Here is a 17476-nt window from a genome sequence, read left to right on the forward strand (position 1 = left end):
CACCTATGAGGCAGTCACATATTATTTTACAGTTATCAGTAATGATGTGGGCATGGAGTTTTAACTACATGAGAGAAATGTCCATGACAGAATGTTAAATAGGCCAAAAAGAAAAAGTAGTACACAGAATTATATACACAGTATAGCCTCAAGTATAAGACTACACTGTGTATGCTCCAACTCATGGTGACCCCATGTGTGTCAGAGTAGAATTTTTGATAGGGTTTTCAATGACTGGTTTTTCTTAGACTGCCACGTCTTTTACCTGAGGTACCTCGGGGTGGACCAAACAGCCAACCTTTCAGTTAGCAGCCAAGCACTTAACCATTTACACCACCCAGGGGACTTCCTAACACACACAGACACACACATATACGTATCGGGGAGAAATGTACCAAAATTATTTGAGCAATGAAGACTATGAGTACTTTTTATTTTCTTCTTTATACGTGTCTGCATTTTCCAATATTCAACAATGCGCATGTCTCACTTTTATGATTAGTAACAGAAATAAAAATTGCACTTAGAAATATGAAGTGTAGAAGCCCACCACACAGCAAGTTACTGATTGCAATATAATCCTTTTTATTAAATTACAAAACTAACTTTTGTCAATACACACACTTTTGGAAATAAAACATGTTTTTCATGAGTATTTGCTTTTGTGGAGCACATGGTTTTAAACAAATAATATCTATACCAACTTCTTGGTCTTTAACCTATGTAGCATTTATAACCAAACTACCAAAGATAGCTATTATATATACAGTCAGAATTTATGGAAAATATTATAAAGACGAAGCCCTTGAAAAGATGGTACAGTGCAGGGAAAACCATAGCTATTAAGCTGATATAAAAATTTAGTCAAAATAATGTTTTAGTCCATTATGGCTTTGCATAAAGCTGCAGAGGAAGAAAATTTAAGACACTTCTCATCAAAGGCACATCTGTTGTAATAAAATATTTCTTGGAATTTAGTTTGCGTCCAACAGTATTTATTCCTTTTTTCACCTTCTGCCTCACACTGAGACAGTCCTGGTAGGCAGCGATTAATGATGAAAAATAGTTATTCCTGAATATACATGTTAAAAATACGAAAACAGAATTAATACAGATTTTGGTTCGCTGAAGCAGCTAACAGCATCAGACTGTAGTGTTCTATACTCTGAGCAAAGACAAACTCTCCCAACCCAGTCCCACAAATAGAGCCTTGGTTCTTAATTTGCACTGGCTGTGCCCCGGGTTCCCCGTGACAGGGCATGACCTCAGGTCCCACCACGTCTCCACAGTGCATTTTAACTGTAAAAGAACCATCCCCGTGACTTAGCAGGAGTGAGTGCTACCCTGATGTGGTGGCCAGTGGGCACAGAGAGTCAATTCCCAGACATCTACAATTCTGTGTCCCGGTACTGGGCAGCCTGGCCATAGTAGCCGCGCTTTGAATGCTCCGACAGCTGTTGTCGATATTCCTCCTCCTCGGCGTCACTGCTGTAACTTCCTCTGGTATCCTGATAAAGTCTGGAAGGACCTTTCTGCGGCTCAGGGGGCCTGGAACTAGCAAAGCCAGAGTGTTAAATGCATTACAGAGCATGTCCCTGCCCTCAGAATGCCATGGAGGTATGGCCAACCACCCAAAGCAGATCACTTACCTCTGAGCCACACTCTTTGCTGATAAACCATTCCAGGTTCACATAGCTATGGGCGTGGGGAATGGGAGTAACAGGGCCAAGGCCAACGCCCACCCGGGCAGTGACTAAGGAAGCTGACCAGATGCTCCTTGACCTAAGAATTCTCTTTGCCCCAGCTGGACAGGAGATGGGGGTTGCCTTCCCACCCCTAAGTTCCCAGGCTATAGCCTCACCCAGCAGAACGAGTTCTCCGCCAGTTCCATCAACTATATACCGTGCCGCCCTTTAGTTGCCAGGGGCAACCTGGTTGCCTGTGCTACCTTTCAACTGGCAAAGAAGAAATTTGCCTTTAGGTTTCCATTGCTTCCAGTCAGGATGGCAACAAGAGAATGTGATTTATTTTTTTCTCTTCTCAGAAGCAGGAAACAAGCCAGTGTAAAACCTCCACCAGAAGACATTGTCATCACTTCCAGCTTAGACAGCATCTTAAATATAAAGCATTTCACCAATACTGGACAACTGATTGTCACAATTCTCTTCACAACACGATCTGGCACAAGCACCCTGACATCGCTAGGTGATGCAAAGCAATTAAGGAGCTTAGCTAAGAGCCAGAACACATTAGTGACAATGCAGGTCTAAGCCCAGGAATTCTGCTCACGTACTATTCTAACACAGTTTAACATAACTGGGCTCCAATAGGTCAAAGAGTACTATGGACCTGAAATGGCAGTGATTATATTCCGTCAGAGAACCTCAGCACACAAAGCAAAATGTCTACGAATGTTTGTCTCTTGGTAATGTTTACAACTAAATTTGACTAAATGAGTAAGGGAACAGATGATGGGGTGGAAATTCTCTTGCCCTGTGTCATAGATTGAATTGTGTACCCCAAAAATGTGTGTATCAACTTAGGTAGGTAATGATTCCCAGTATTGTGAGCTTTTCCTCCATTTTGTGATTGTAATTTTATGTTGAGAGGGTTAGGGTGGGATTGTAACACCACCCTTACTCAGGTCACCTCCCTGATCCAAGGTAAAGAAAGTTTCCCTAAGGCGTGGCCTGCATCACCTTTTATCTCTCAAAAGATGAAAGGGAAGCAAGCAGAGAGTTGGGGACCTCATGCCACCAAGAAAGCAGCACCAGGAGCAGAGCACGTCCTTTGGACACGGGGTCCCTGTGCCTGAGAAGCTCCTCGACCAGGGGAAGCCTTCCTCCAGAGCCCACAGACAAAGCCTTCCCCTGGAGCCAACGTCCTGAATTTGGACTTGTAACCTGCTAGACTGTGAGAAAATAAATTTCTCTTTGTTAAAGCCATCCAGTTGTGGTATTTTCGTAATGGCAGCACTAGATGACTAAGACACCCTGAAATCTGGGCGAAGAAAGCTCCTTCTTAAAGAGTCCAAGTCCCCTCGTACACCAGTGTTCATTGCAGCACTATCTGCAAGAGCCAAAAGGTGGAAACAATCTAAATGTCCACCAAAAGATGCGTAGATAAACAAAATGTGGTAGATACACACCATGGAATACGACACAGCGATAAAGAGAAATGAAGCTCTGATACATGCTACTACATAGAGGAGTCCTGAAAACATCACACTGAGTGAAATAACTCAGACACAAAAGGACAAATACCGTAAGGTCCCACTGAAATGAAATAGGCAAATGTATGGAGACCAGAGATTAGTGGTTGGGTGGGGGAGTCTTTGTTTAGGAAACACAGAGTTTCTGTTCATGGGAGTGGAATTATTTGGAAATGGACAGTGATGATGGTTGCCCAACGTGATGAACGTAACCAACGCCACTGCATTGTACATGCAAAAAATGGCGAATTGGCACATGTTTCATTATATATATTTTTACTACAATAAAAGAAACAAATAGAGCCCAAGTCGCAGAGAAGCCTCCTCTGTCTATCGGAAGCTTTAGACCTACACCCTCAGGCGCCCCTTACCTTGTGTGCTGGGGCAGGCCAGGATCTGGCTTTTGTGTTTTGATTGGGACTGCATAGATATCAGGGTGCTTCTGTGCAATTTCAATCTGTGGCAATTAGGGAAAAAGAACAAAAGGAAAAAATGAACCACTGGAGAGTTTGGTGGCTGGTTCCCTGCTGGTCCCACCTCTTGCTCATATTCTACTTCTTTTCCAATGCCATTGTGAGGAAAATGGAAGCAAATCTCTAGCTTCCACGGTTGTGTGGCACCTGCTGGCATGAGTGAAATAGGAAATGCTCAGAATACCGCCGCTGTGGTAGACTTGAACAAAGAAAATGCCCACAGCTCCTGGGCAGAATATGCTTCTTGAGCTTTTCCTTGTTTTTCTTTACTTTTTGGAAAGGTTATATGTGGACATGGTAAAAAATTTCCAACAGTATGTAAAAAACATAACTTATGGACCGTTTAATTTTAGCCCCCAAGATTTGATTGTTTTCTATGGCAAATCCAGCAGCAAATTAAAATTCAGTCACCAAACAAACATCACCAATCAGGTGCCATTAAGTCGATTCTGACTCATGGCGACCCCGTGTGTCAGAGTAGAACTGCACAACACAGGGTTTTCAATGGCTGAGATTTTGGAAGTAGATCACCAGAAGCTTTCTTTGGAGGCTTCCATAGGTGGACTCGAACCTCCAACCTTCCAGTCAGTAGTCGAGCACTTAACTGCACCATTCATGGACATTACAAATGTTTTAAGGAAAATTAACTTCCGGGATTCTCTTATTACGCTTCCCCATTCCAGAACTCGATATAAAGTTCTTAAGTATGAAGAAAAGCAGCTTATTCACCTATACGGGTGGGCTTTCTTGATTAGAAGACAAAGGGAGGCACTGATAGCTGGCAATCTGGAAATGACCCCAACACAGGACGTACCTTTGATACCGTCTGTGTGATCATCCCTTTGGTGTTCAGCAGTGGAAAAAACACTTGTGAACTATTATAACCAAAAAGGCCAAACCAGTTGCTGCTGAGGCGATGCCGACTCATGGTGACCTCATGTGCCTAGACTAGAACTACTCCATAGGGTTTTCAAGGCTGTGACCTTTCGGAAATGGATCACCAGGCCTTTCTTCCAAAGGTGCCTCTGGGTGTGTTTGAACTGCCAACTTTTCAATTACCAGTCAATTGCTTAACCATTTTTGCCATCCAGAGACTGTGAATTATTATACTGAAATCAAATACATTTAAGCCTCTTACGGTCTGCACACCATATTAATCTAATGGTTCAAAAACAATTACCCTTCTGGGGAAAGGAGGAATGGGAAATGATTGTTTAAGCAGTACTGTCTGGGATGATGAAAATCTTTTACAAATAGATAATAGCAACGGTTGCAAAACACGGTGAATATAATTAATGTCACTGGATTGTACACTTAAAAATGGTTCCGATGGCAAATTTTTATTATATATATTCCATCACAATAAAATTTTTAAAAATTAATTAAAAAAAAAATTACCCTTGCATTCTGGGCTTCTTGGAGCTCTTGCATTCTCTGTAACTTTGCCTTGTGATCCATCTTCTCAAATATTTTGACTTTGCCCAGGACAGACCTGGGAGTGGTTTCTTGCTCCTCACTGCCCTCCCCCGTCTCCTCACTCTCCAGAGCCGGGCTGGGAGTGGAGGGCTTCAGTATAGGCCGTCCAAAGGCAGGTTTTACTGCCACAGGAGGAGGGTAACCTCTGGTAGATGCCACAGGAATTTCGTTAGTGGCCACGGTGGAGGGATTTGGCTTGTATTCGTAGGATTTGGAGAAGTCATGGAATTCTTCTCTGTTTTGGGTTCTGGCCTGCAGAGAGCAATGACATACTTTTACCTCGGGCTTTCAGTTGATTTTCAAGTCTGTATTAGTGATTTAATATACTCCATTTCCTGATCAGTTTCCAAAGGTGGTCAACAAATTGTAGTATCATTCCAACAAGGAATCAAATATGGCAGAGCATTCAGCCACTGGCTGGGTATCCTGAGTCCTCCCTCCTTTCCCAAGGAAGAATATGAAGAGTGCTAAGAAAACAAAAGGGTGCTGGGAAAACGCTGGAGGGACTGCAATGGCTGCAGGTCAATCAGACCTTGAATGATCTTGTACTAGAGGGAACTGGAATCTTGGAGGCCACCTCAGAACAAGTTAGGTCTCAAGAATCAGAAGACTGGGATCCTGAGTTGGCTCAGGGGGGAGGGAGTCTCTGGGGGAGGCCACTGCACCACGCTAATGGCCCCTTCTTTCTTGCTTTTTCTGATCCTAAGCCTACTTGTAAATTTTCACAGCAGATATACTTCTAATTACTTCTGATATCTCACACAACTAATTACTACTTTCTTCTCATCCAAATTATTAAGTTAAAGACGGAAACTGTATTGGAATATAAGAGAAATTCAAAGACACAGCTTTCATGTAGAGAGGGGAAAAGTGTCATATGACACAGACCATCGCCTCAGCACAGTGGATGATGCAATTAATGTCACCAAATTGTGCACTTGAAAATGGTTAACGTGACAAATATCTTGTGATATATTTTTACCACAAAATTAAAACAGAAAAAACCTAAGCTGCTGTCATAATGAGAGGCCTTGTCAACAATGGTGACAGCTGTTTTCTGCAGCCAATCACCAGTAAGGACCTCCTGGTGCACCTAAATCAGATTTTGGGGAGCAAACATTAACTGGAAACAGAAAGAAAAATGGATTCTGAGACTGGTGATCCTGGGTATGCATTGTATGTCCAACTTTTATTCTTTATACAAAAAATAAATAAAATAACATAAAGACTAATAGAGTCATTTGTACATGCGCTTAAAAATGCCTTTTACTCCAAATCTTTTCTCCCTTCTCTAATGCTTGTGTTCACCCAACAGGCCAAAGACAGGCTCTCCTTGAGAACACGGTGAGTCAAACGAGCAGAATCAACACCACCTCATCTCGCATGCTCCTCCCTGGTACCTGCCTCCTTTTTCTTCCCATCCTGGGCTTTCCAGCCACGTACCTTGGGCGGCTCTGGCTTGAATGTCGGGGGCGGGCTATTGTCCCTAAGTTGATCTCTGCTAGCAGCCCTCCTCATCTGAGCTCGTGGCTCTGGGCTGGGCTTCCTTATGCTCTACAAGACATAAAGATTCATTTACGACAAGAGCATCCGTGCAGGTTCATCTGCTTTGCTGGAATTCTGCCACCTTGGCTTAGGTTCAAAAGTTGAGGTATTGACCCCGCGTTTCTTTACCGAAAGACGGACACCAGGCAGATTCCCATTAGCAAGAGCTTCAAACACATTTTTAACACTGGCTGCAGCTGCATCCGATGCAACAGTCTCTTCCTTTTAAGCACATTTTAAAAAAAATGTCCTCGTAGAGTCTTTGTCACAAACAACTGTTAACATTTCTGAGCACTAGCTCATCTATAGCTGCAGACAGAGGAGATCATTTATTTTTCCAACGTGTTCAGCAGTATATACTACTGGGTTTTTTGGGTGGGGGCGGCTAGGTAAAGGTTTCCCCTCCCCTTAAGTGATTTTTTTGGGGTACTTTTATTTTATAAAGAACAAAATCACTCACTAAAATGAACTAAACTGCTGAAGGGAAGTCCACAGTATTAACTATCCAAATAGGTGATAGCCTCGTTTACAAAGGTTGTTACTTCATGTTCTCTGAAGTCCAGCTAATAATTGCTCTGGCCTGAAATTACCGTGTCTGGTGACGTGATTTCTGAGGACCACGTAGGCCATCTAGTCAAGGGCAGCGGATGCGCGGTACACATGATTGAATGTGTATTTGATCATAAACTCAATTAAAAAATCAGAAAAATAAAGAGAAGGAAACTGATGGGGAAACACTCAGGAGTTTCAGCAAGATTAGAGAGGTTAAAGGTAGGGTAGAGAAAAAAGCAAGGACACTGAAGAGTACAGAGAGAGAGAGAGACCAACCTAATCAAAGGTTACAAGTAAATACAACAATATTGCATTTAATTTAAATAGGAACATTCCACTTGTAATTTAGGCAGCTGGCATGTGAAGCAATTTGGTTTCTCCCTCATGCCTGAGGGCGTGTGTGTGAGGACTGTCTATCACTCTGCTTGCTCCAGTGCCATGTTCCTGTCCCACCTGCCCGCAGACCACAACCACAACCACAACCACACAGGCGTCGGCTCAGAGTGAGAGACGCCCTGGGAGTCATTGCTCCAGCCCTCAGGAATCCCTTCCACAACACCCTGAATGAACGGTTGTCCGGAAGAATGAAAGGAAACGCCAGAGCCTCCTGTTCCTGCCAACTGGGCCTTGAGCCTGCGTCCTGCCTCGCCTCACCTCCTCATGCTGCACCGGCTCCGAGGAGCGGCTGATGGACGACCCCAGCGGCTCCTCAGCTGGCTCGTCCAGCTCATTGTCAGTGTAGGCGCCTCCTTCGCCATCGGTGTCTTCAAAGTCACTGATGAGACGGCTGTCGCAACTCAGATAGTCTGCACCCATGGCAGTTAAGTAGGACATGCGGTCTTCGGGGTCATCATCCATCCCTTCCATCTAGAGGAATTTGTTTCGCAGGGTCAGTGGGGTCTGACATGGCTCCTGGGAGTGGGGACTCAAGAAAATTCCCAAGGGCACAGCCAAGTGACTGAAACCCAGCGTGTGCTAGGAAGGGGGTGCACCTTGACTGAGCTGCAATCACTCGGCTTTAAATTAATATGCTAACCTTTGTGCTAAAGCTAAAAATCAAACCGGCTGCCATCGAGTGGATTCCAACTCCTGGCAACTTCCATGCGTGCAGAGTAGAACTGCTCCATAGGGTTTTCAGGGCTGTGACCTTTCAGAAGCAGATCACCTGGTCTTTTTTCTGATGCGACTCTGGGTGAGTTCGAACCATCAATCTTTCGGTTAATAATCAAGCGCTTAACCATTTACACCACCCAGGGAATCTTAACCTTTGTGCAGGGACTCAAATTCAGAACTCTCCACCCTGCCCCTGCTACCATCCATCCTATATACTGCTACTGAGTCAAACTTCCTCAGACTGTTGTGTTTTTCTTCTGCAATACGGCTCCTTTCTCTTGGTACTTGTCTCCTAGTAATAAATGCACACTGCCTTGTAGTGCACACATTTCCATTCAGCTACAAGGGTCTCAAATCCTTGAGGGCAGAAACTCTGTCCTGTTCAACTTGTCCTCACCATGGAGGCTAGCATGAAGCCCAGCAGATTGTAAGCAGTTGTAAATGCTAGAAACACTGACTCAAGGGCCTAATGTGAAAGAGCAAGACTATATAACTCAACAATCTCATTAAGCCAATTGAGCCAAAAGAACAGTAGCTGTGAAGTCCCAAGAGCTGCTACAATTCAGCTGGAGCACAGGTACTAGCACCAAAGACTGCTAGAATTAAAAGGGACCACAGGAGGCTATTTAACTCTCTCCTTCCTGCCTGCTGAACAGCCATGTGTAAGCTATTTCCACAGAAGAGAAACTATGTAAGTTCTAGAAGCCTAGACAAGTTTCCTAACACCCTCTTATCACCTATTCAAACCCTAGGACTACTATACATTCTCTGCCACCCTTCTTCTAGGCCAGTAATTCCATTTGCTTTTCGGCTTTCTCTTAATTTTCAGCCATGTTCTCCATGCTGCCTCAACCTCATCTCTCCTCTCTTCTCTAAGTTTTCCATGTCCTTGGCAAGCTGTGGAGCTCAGCATGAGACCTTGTAAGCTCTGATTAGTGTAACCGGGACACAACAGTAGTTACTACGTTAAAAGTAGAAGGGAAGTGAATGTAGGGTTTCATATATCACATTCTACTGTTTTTTTTTTTAAGTCCCTTAACTTTTGACTATTTTTTCAAAGACTTTATAAAATGTCAAACTTGATGAGCACGTATGTTGAAATCACTTTGAACGGGCATGGTTTTACTACATTCACAACCCTCTTTAGAAAAGATTCAGAGTACAAACTCTCACCTCAGAGCAGAGTTATCTAAGCCACATACCTTTCCTTCAGAGACCCAAACTGCTTCTCCTTGCTGATGCTGGATTGTGTCCTTCAAGCTGCCAAACCAGCTATCATTGGCCGAATTTAGGTTGATTGTAGCTACAGAAAAGGAAACAAAAGGTGTGCATTCATTTCCAAAGCATTGTCTACTAAGAATGCTACTTGACAGAATGTATGCTCGTTTCTGTCATACTTCAATTAAAGCTTTGGCACGTGCAAGAAAAAGTCTGCACGTATTTGAATAATATATCCTATTACCAAAAAACCAAACCCACCGTCGCCAGGTTGATTCCAACTCATAGCAACCCTATAGTTGAACATAATTAAAGCTATTAACCACCTAGCTGTTGGAGTTTACACTCTTGTTGTCCTTGTGTGCTGTGGAGTTGATTTTTTTTGACTCATAGCGACCCTATAGGATGGAGTAGAACTGGCCGTAAGGTTTCCAAGGCTGTAATGTTTACAGCAGCAGACTGCCTGCCATGTCTTCTCCCGCAGAGCAGCCAGTGGGTTCCAACAACCCACCTTTCGGTTAGCAGATGAGAGCTTTAACCACTGTGCCTCCAGGGCTCCCTTGGAGTTTACATTACAGACTGATATTATAAAGCTACAGTTTAGTTAATTTGTTTTCAGAATGTCTATTTTTTTAGAAAAGCTACCTTTAAAAAATTATTTTTAAAGATTGTGTCTTCGGGAGCATATCACCAGATAACACATCTCGAACAAATGCAAATGTTCTGTATTTTAGTGATCATTACGTAAGACGTGTATCATGAAGAAAAAATATATACAGTAATATACTGCTGACCTCTCCAATAAAATAGTAAAGGGAACAATGTATATCATCCTTTTCATAGGCTTGAACATGTTATAATACGCAGACGGATTAACCCTTAGTAATTGTTAGTAGATTACTACCCTGGCAAACCAAACCTAAACTGGTGTGTATTTAAGGAATATACATTTCCTATTAAGAACAAAACTTACCTTGTATAATAGCATTTCCTATGGATTGACTAGGCACTTTTCTAAGCACCTTACATAGACTTAGCTCATTTCATGCTTATATGAACCTTGCACGGTAGGTATTGCTATCATGCCCATTTTACAGATGAGAAACCAAGGCACAGAGAAGTAAAACTAGCCCAAGGTTTCACACCAAACAAGTGAAGGGGCCTGGATGCAAACTCAGGAGCTGGACCTCAGAGCCTACAGACTTAGCCACCATATCACACTGCCCAACTAAAAGCACAGATTTAGAGCACAGATATAAAATACCAACAAGTACAATCTATGCAATTGTTCTTCAATGGTATGTATGTATGGGCCTAACGAGGATAAACAAGATAGGCAAACTGGTCCCGGAAAAGGAATAACTAAACTGGGCCTAAAAATATCAGGCTGCAAGTAAACTAGGATTTTTTTCTTTAATACCACACTGTCTGCCTTTCATTAGAGAGCACGGCACTATGGACATACCTTTCATTTAAAGAGTTCCAACACTGACCTTGGAAAATCCTGAATGAGCTTACAATTTCCTTGGTTATTAATTATTTATAGCATTAAAACAAGCTGATACATTTGACAATCCAAGGAAAAGTAACCTTGATTCCTTGGACTTTTGTACCCTCCTAATTGGGTGCCTTGCAAAGATTACCGTGTTCGTGGGTAAAATGCAACAGCATCATATTTAAATGATACAAACAAGATTTCGCACCTTCATTTGGTAGGGAAACCCCCAGGGACAAGATGAGTGATTCCCACTAAATGCAACATTAAGGTGCTTTATGTTGGAGCCGTCTGAGGTGAGTAGTCTGCATTCATCATGCTAAAAACCTAAAGCTAAAAGGGTCGTTTATGAGATGCGGAAATATGATCACGCCCTCTGATAAAATGGAAAAAAAATCATAAAACCTCTTATTGAATTCACATTAAGAGTCAAGGACATGAGGAAAAAATAAATAAATAAGAGCTTCACAGCAGCTAATTTCCTAAGCCCCATATAAAGGCATAACCCAAGGAAGTGAATACTAGTTCACTTGACCTCTTCTGAGCAGCTAAGTGCACAACTATGATACTGTGAGGGGAGGCCTACCATCATTCACAATCACGTGGGTCTCAGCTTTCTTATCTGTTAAATAGAGGAACTGCACTAGAGGATATTGAGAGCCCTTCTGACATCAGAATAATGTGTGTGTGTTGGACACACAGTCACAGACACCACGTTACATGGTGTCAGCCATACATTACATGTGTGACTTTGCGGAAGTCCCCTGGCCTTTTTCATGGCCTGGTAAGACAGCACACACAAAAGGTTATATCGTTGGTAGGTGCTGCTGTTACTATCATTACTATTGCTACTGATGAACCAAGCCTATGAAGGGATATTGTATTGGTCCAGACAACTGTTTTCCCAGAGGAGACATATGAGCTCCAACTATCTGGAACTAAAAATGACAGAGGAACAATATATAGGAATATACCCAGAGCACAAGCTCTAAGTGTCTGCATTCACAGAAACCCGGTTTACAATGGATCACTATCTCCTCGGCATTTGGTTAAACTATGCCCCTGCTGAGGAGCCCTGGTGGTGCGGTAGGTAAGTGTTCAGCTGTCAGCTGAAAGGTTGCCAGTCTGAACCCACCAACTGCTCCATGGGAGAAAGATGTGGCAGTCTGCTTCTGTAGAGATTACAGCCTAGGAAACTCTATGGGGCAGTTCTCCTCTCTCCTAAAGGGTCACTATTAGTCAGAATTGACTTGAAAGAAATGAGTTTTGGATTATCTTCCTGATACATTTCACCAGAGTGGTAAACAGTGCATCTCTCTCCTTTAACGAGAAAAGCCAGTGACAGTAAAGCAAGAGCCTAAAGCTGACACACACGCACTCACCTCCCTGCCACCAGTGTGACAGATAAAAATGACATCAGCTGATGATGATTGCTATGCTCAAATAAGAGGTATGATTATCCCGAGGACATCATACCCATGTGGTGTCCTCACGTCATTCCCACAAAACAAAGCATTGCATGACCCAAAAATTTACGTAACCCTTTTAAGCCCTTAATTATACCATACGCACAGAACTAGTCATTTATATAGGAAGTGCATATACTCAGTTACTAAAATATGTCACTTTCTTAGACCGTTGTACTTTCTAACAGTAGCAATGGGTCTTCATTTCAGAGACTTAAAAAATTCTTTCCTATTATGGAAAATTTTAAACATGCAAAACAAAAAGGTAGAGAGACCAGTTTAACGAACTCCCACGTATACACCAGCCAACTTAAAAAATGATCAACTCTTGACCAATCTTGTTTCATCTATTCTCACCCACACCCCAATGCAAATTATTTAAGCAAATTCCAGACATCATATTAGGTTTTCCTTAAATATTTAAGTATGTATCCCTAAAAAGATAAGGACTTCTTTTTCTTTCTTTTTAACATATCCACGATATTATTATCACACCTAAAAGTAGGAATAATAAAACCTTAATGCCATCCAATATCCAGTCAGTGTTCAAGTCTCTATTATAGGGACATTTTTCAAATAAGGAAACAAAGTTCCTGCGACTTCACAAGTTACCACATGTGTTAATGGTAAGTAGAGAACAATGACCCAACCTAGACTGAGATGTGGGTGCTGGGCCGTGAGCCAGGCTCAGTCACCAGCTTGCAGGCTCACACACAAGCCTTGCGGTGCTCACAATGAAAAATTTGAGTGTATCAGCAAAATGATCAATTATTGCGTGTCATTGCAAATTTAACTATATACATGCCACAGATCTAATATATCACTTAAGCTACTAAACTGGAGAACTACTTTTCCGGGAGTCATGAGCATGATTTCAAATTCTCCACTCTGATCACTTCCTTATTTTTTCCATCCTTCAATCCTCTATTTCTCACTTTTGGGCAAAGAAACTATAACTTCACTTACCTGTAAAAAGATGTGCACAAGTTTTTTTAAGCTTGTTGGCTTGATCGTATAACTTTCGAGAACTTTTGTTGGATGATGGATTCAACCTCTGCCTCATGGTTTTGACACCCTGTCTAGAGTCTGGGTTGAAAAAAATCACAATCGGGAACCACTGGGTATAATTTAACAGGTCGACAGCTTTTGGGGTCACATCCAATAGTGCGTGCTTATCCTGTGACAAACGGGGAAAAGTGCCATCAGTGGCTGTGTGAAATCAAAGAGTTTGTTTAAATAAGTAAAGGCTGCATCAGATAAACTTGTAAACTTAAAGAGCAGACCCATTTCCCTCCACATAACGCCCACTTTAATATTACCAATCCACTAGAACTTTTGATAAAATTACTTAATTAATATAATGCTAAGAACACTTTAAAAAAAAAAAAAAACCAAGACGCCAATGCCACAGGGTAGTGACTGGTTTCCACACTGTGAAACAGCTCATATTTACATTAATTTTTTTTATCGTTAACATTTCATAGTTGTTAAAACACAGATTTTAGTCTTGAAAAAAAGACCTGCAGAAAACCATGATCCAATTCCTTCGGTCAACATACAGCTTTCAGATGAATTTTCTCACCTGTTCAATAATTTGCCTCACAGTATTTAACCTCACCACCCCACTGGATTTCTCGGATCCTGCGTCTTTTGGTTCCGTTTCTGCAGAAGCACAAACAAAGAATTAATTAATCTCTTAAAAATTAGTGACGACCAGATGCCCTAACAAATGGGAAGGACCCATGATAACCTTTTAACCTAACTCTACCCATAAAGAAACAGTTAAGCCAATTCAATAAGGAACATTCTATTTTTTGATGAGACAATTGGCCTGGACTCCTCAAAATACAAACGTTACATAATAATTTAGAAGAAAGTAGGGGACTAGAAAGACCCAGAAGTCAAACGTAATGCATGCTCCTTGGTTTTGCCCTAACTAAAAAAAAAAGCTATGAAGGACATAATTGGGGCAATTGAGAAAACTGGAAAAATGAACTGTATGCTAAATAATATTCACTATCAATGTTAAGTTTCTTGGTTGTGACAACAGTATTACGATTGTGTGGGAGAATGTCCTTGCTCTGAGAAGATGCTGACTCAAGGATTCAGGGGTGAAGTGTCATGATGTCAAATGGTTCAGCAGAAATTTTTAAAAGTGTGTGTGTGTGTGTGTGTGTGTGTGTGTGTGTATGTGTGTGTGTCCACTGTGAGAAAGAGAGAGAACCCACACGTGGAAAAATGTTAACAACCAGTGACACCAGGTGATGAGTATGTGAATGTTCATTATTCAAAACAAAAATTTGAGGAGGAAAAAAAATATCAGTGACAGACTTACTAGCAGTCTGAAACAGGTCAGGTAACTCATTTGCCAGCTTTTCCATTGCTATATCTGCTATGGGGCCAAAGAAGACCACAGGTCTCTTGAAACCAGCTGAAATGAGACAAGAAATGCCATTAAAACACATACATGTGCCTAACTATAAAGATAGAAGACAAAAGCATTTTACAGGATTTTTTGTTTTTTTAATTGTGGGGAAATACACATACCATCAAGTTTGCCATTAATGCCATTGAGTACATTCACATGTTGTACGAGCATCTCACTGTCTAGTTCTAGGACATCTTCAGCATCCCGAAAGGAAACCCCATATCCACTAAGCAGTCACTTCCCATTCCTCACCACTGCCCCCCAAGCCTGGCAACAAGGAATTCACGTTGTATCTCTCTGGATTGACCTATTCTGCATACTCCATATAAATGCAATCATACAATGTGTGGTCTTCTGTGTCTAGCTTCTTTCACTTAGCATAAGGTTTCCAAAGTTCATCCATGTTATAGCGTGTATCAGTACTTCATTTCTTTTTACAGCTGAATAATATTCTGTTGTATGGCTCTACATGTTGTTTATCCACTCATCAGTTGATGGACGTTTACATTGTTTCTGCTTTTTTGCTACTGTGCATAGTGCTGCTATAAATTTTCATGTACAAATTTTTGTTTGAACACCTGTTTTCAATTATTTTAGGTATACACTCAGAAGTGCAACTGCTGGGTCACACGGTAATTCTAAGGAGTCTCTGGGTAGTGTAAATGGTTAAGCGGTCGACTACTAACCAAAAGGCTGGTAGTTCGAATCCACCCAGAGGCACCTCGGAAGACAGGCTAGATGATCTGCTTCTGAAGGTCACAACCTTGAAAACCCTATGAAACAGTTCTGTTCTACACACATGGGGTTGTCATGAGTCAGAACTGACTCGATGGCAACTAACAACTACAACGGTAATTCTATGTTTAACGTATTGAGGAACCTTTTATTGGCTTTTAAAATACCCGACTAAAGAAATTTTGTGTCCTCCCACCCCCAATTCAGCCCAGCTCTCCTCTGATTAATACTCCTCTGGCCATTTTTAAAGATAAACTCTGCTATGGGTAATGTATAAAAACTTCTGAATGGTTATATTAAAAAAAAATTTTAGGTTGTGGAAATAAGTCTCCATTGAGGAGTCTTGACAGCTCATTCTTTTCAAAGTCTCTTTTCTTGTTTGAATATGATTCTATCTCTATAACCCGATGTTGGCCTAGGTGATACAGGTAAGTTAGAATTGGACAGTTACAGCCTGAAAATGAAGGAAGACAGGCTCAGAAGGCAGAAATGATTATCTCCTGGTGCCACATGGCTCACCTTCTCGCAGCAAAACCCTCTCGTAAGCTGGGAATTTGGTGCTGACTGACACAGCAGCTGTGAGGTCTTCCCGACTCTTTCTCAGGTTCTTCTTCACTCCCGACCGCTGACCACGCATTCTCCAGAAATCTGCCCTGTCCCCAGCGTTGTCTCTCTGGGCATTCTGAACGCTAGCCATCTGTTCAGCTCTGAGAGAAGATACCGTGAGGAGTAAATCTCTAGATCCAGAAAATGAGGCAATGAGCCTGTCATTAACCAAATCCCATCATTTTTAGTAATGAACTTGCATGAAAGAAGATTTGACCCGAGAAAGTTTGATATGGTGGAAAACATGGTGGTCTTTACTTCCAGAGAGAGGTTGGGTCTATACAAAACTCACCAGAAGTAGCTCAGTAATAAACACATCCCACCAGACCCAGTTCTGATAGGCTGGCATAGAGTGAGTAAACACACCTCGAACCCCTGCGAAAGTACAGTATCTTTCCTAGGTCTTTCTACTGTCAGCCAAAAAGTGCTCACTGAGGCACATAAGCCTCTCCCAAGGAAGAGGGCTGGGCGCCCAACAAGGCTGGCTTATTTCTAAGAGGTACGTTGTGGCCACTCAGTATCTACCTCGTACCCTGCACAAGGCGGCAGACACTCCTTAGGAAATCATGCAAACACTGGCCAAGTTCAACAACCAACCACATGATGGTAAACACTCACAGCAAGTCAGCTGGTGGATATTTTTAATATATTTTAATTTTTTTTCTTGGTAAAAATATATACAGCAAAACATGCTCCCATTCTATAATTTCTACACATAATTTTCAGTGACATAGGTTACATTCTTCATGTATGTCAACATTCTCGTTATTTCTGTTCTAGTTGTTTCACTCCCATTAACTTAGACTCATTGCCCCCCCCCCCAAACTTATTATCTATGCCTTGTCCATTTGGTCTTATGTACATTGTTTTTTTTTTAAAGCATAATACTCAAGGGCAACAATCTATTTTTTGTGCTAAACTGTTATTTAGTTTAAAGGGGACTTCAGGGAATAGTTCACCAATTCAAGGTTTAAGAAGTATCTCAAGGCAATAGTCTCGGGGAGTCCTCCAGCCTCTATGGGACCAGTAAGTCTGGATTCTTTAAGAAGCTGGTGGGTATTTTATAGGTCCCAGCCATTCCCCCAGGAAACAAGGCGTAGATGATGGTAGTGGACATGATGACAAACAATGAAATCATGTGGGCTTCCTAATGGGGAA

General features: G+C 41.9%; 1 protein-coding gene across 3 annotated transcripts in view; it reads right to left on the minus strand.

The window, feature by feature from the left end:
* Nucleotides 1-396: 396 nt before the first annotated feature.
* TJP2 (tight junction protein 2) overlaps nt 397-17476 on the minus strand; it is a 119006-nt gene continuing 101926 nt past the window's right edge. For 2 of the 3 annotated variants that reach the window (XM_010587537.3, XM_010587536.3), the window contains exons 14-23: nt 16232-16419; nt 14885-14980; nt 14132-14211; nt 13516-13726; nt 9573-9673; nt 7912-8124; nt 6604-6714; nt 5083-5412; nt 3583-3668; nt 398-1554 (exon numbers count right to left, since the gene is read on the minus strand). In XM_010587537.3, coding sequence (XP_010585839.2) covers nt 1389-1554; nt 3583-3668; nt 5083-5412; nt 6604-6714; nt 7912-8124; nt 9573-9673; nt 13516-13726; nt 14132-14211; nt 14885-14980; nt 16232-16419 — 1582 coding nt within the window. In that variant the 3' untranslated portion in view covers nt 398-1388. Of the gene's footprint in view, nt 1555-3582; nt 3669-5082; nt 5413-6603; nt 6715-7911; nt 8125-9572; nt 9674-13515; nt 13727-14131; nt 14212-14884; nt 14981-16231; nt 16420-17476 lie in introns of all 3 variants that reach the window. The other variant, XM_064291246.1, reaches the window with a different exon arrangement.

Source organism: Loxodonta africana, chromosome 9 (assembly GCF_030014295.1).
Source record: "Loxodonta africana isolate mLoxAfr1 chromosome 9, mLoxAfr1.hap2, whole genome shotgun sequence".
Taxonomy (NCBI): domain Eukaryota; kingdom Metazoa; phylum Chordata; class Mammalia; order Proboscidea; family Elephantidae; genus Loxodonta; species Loxodonta africana.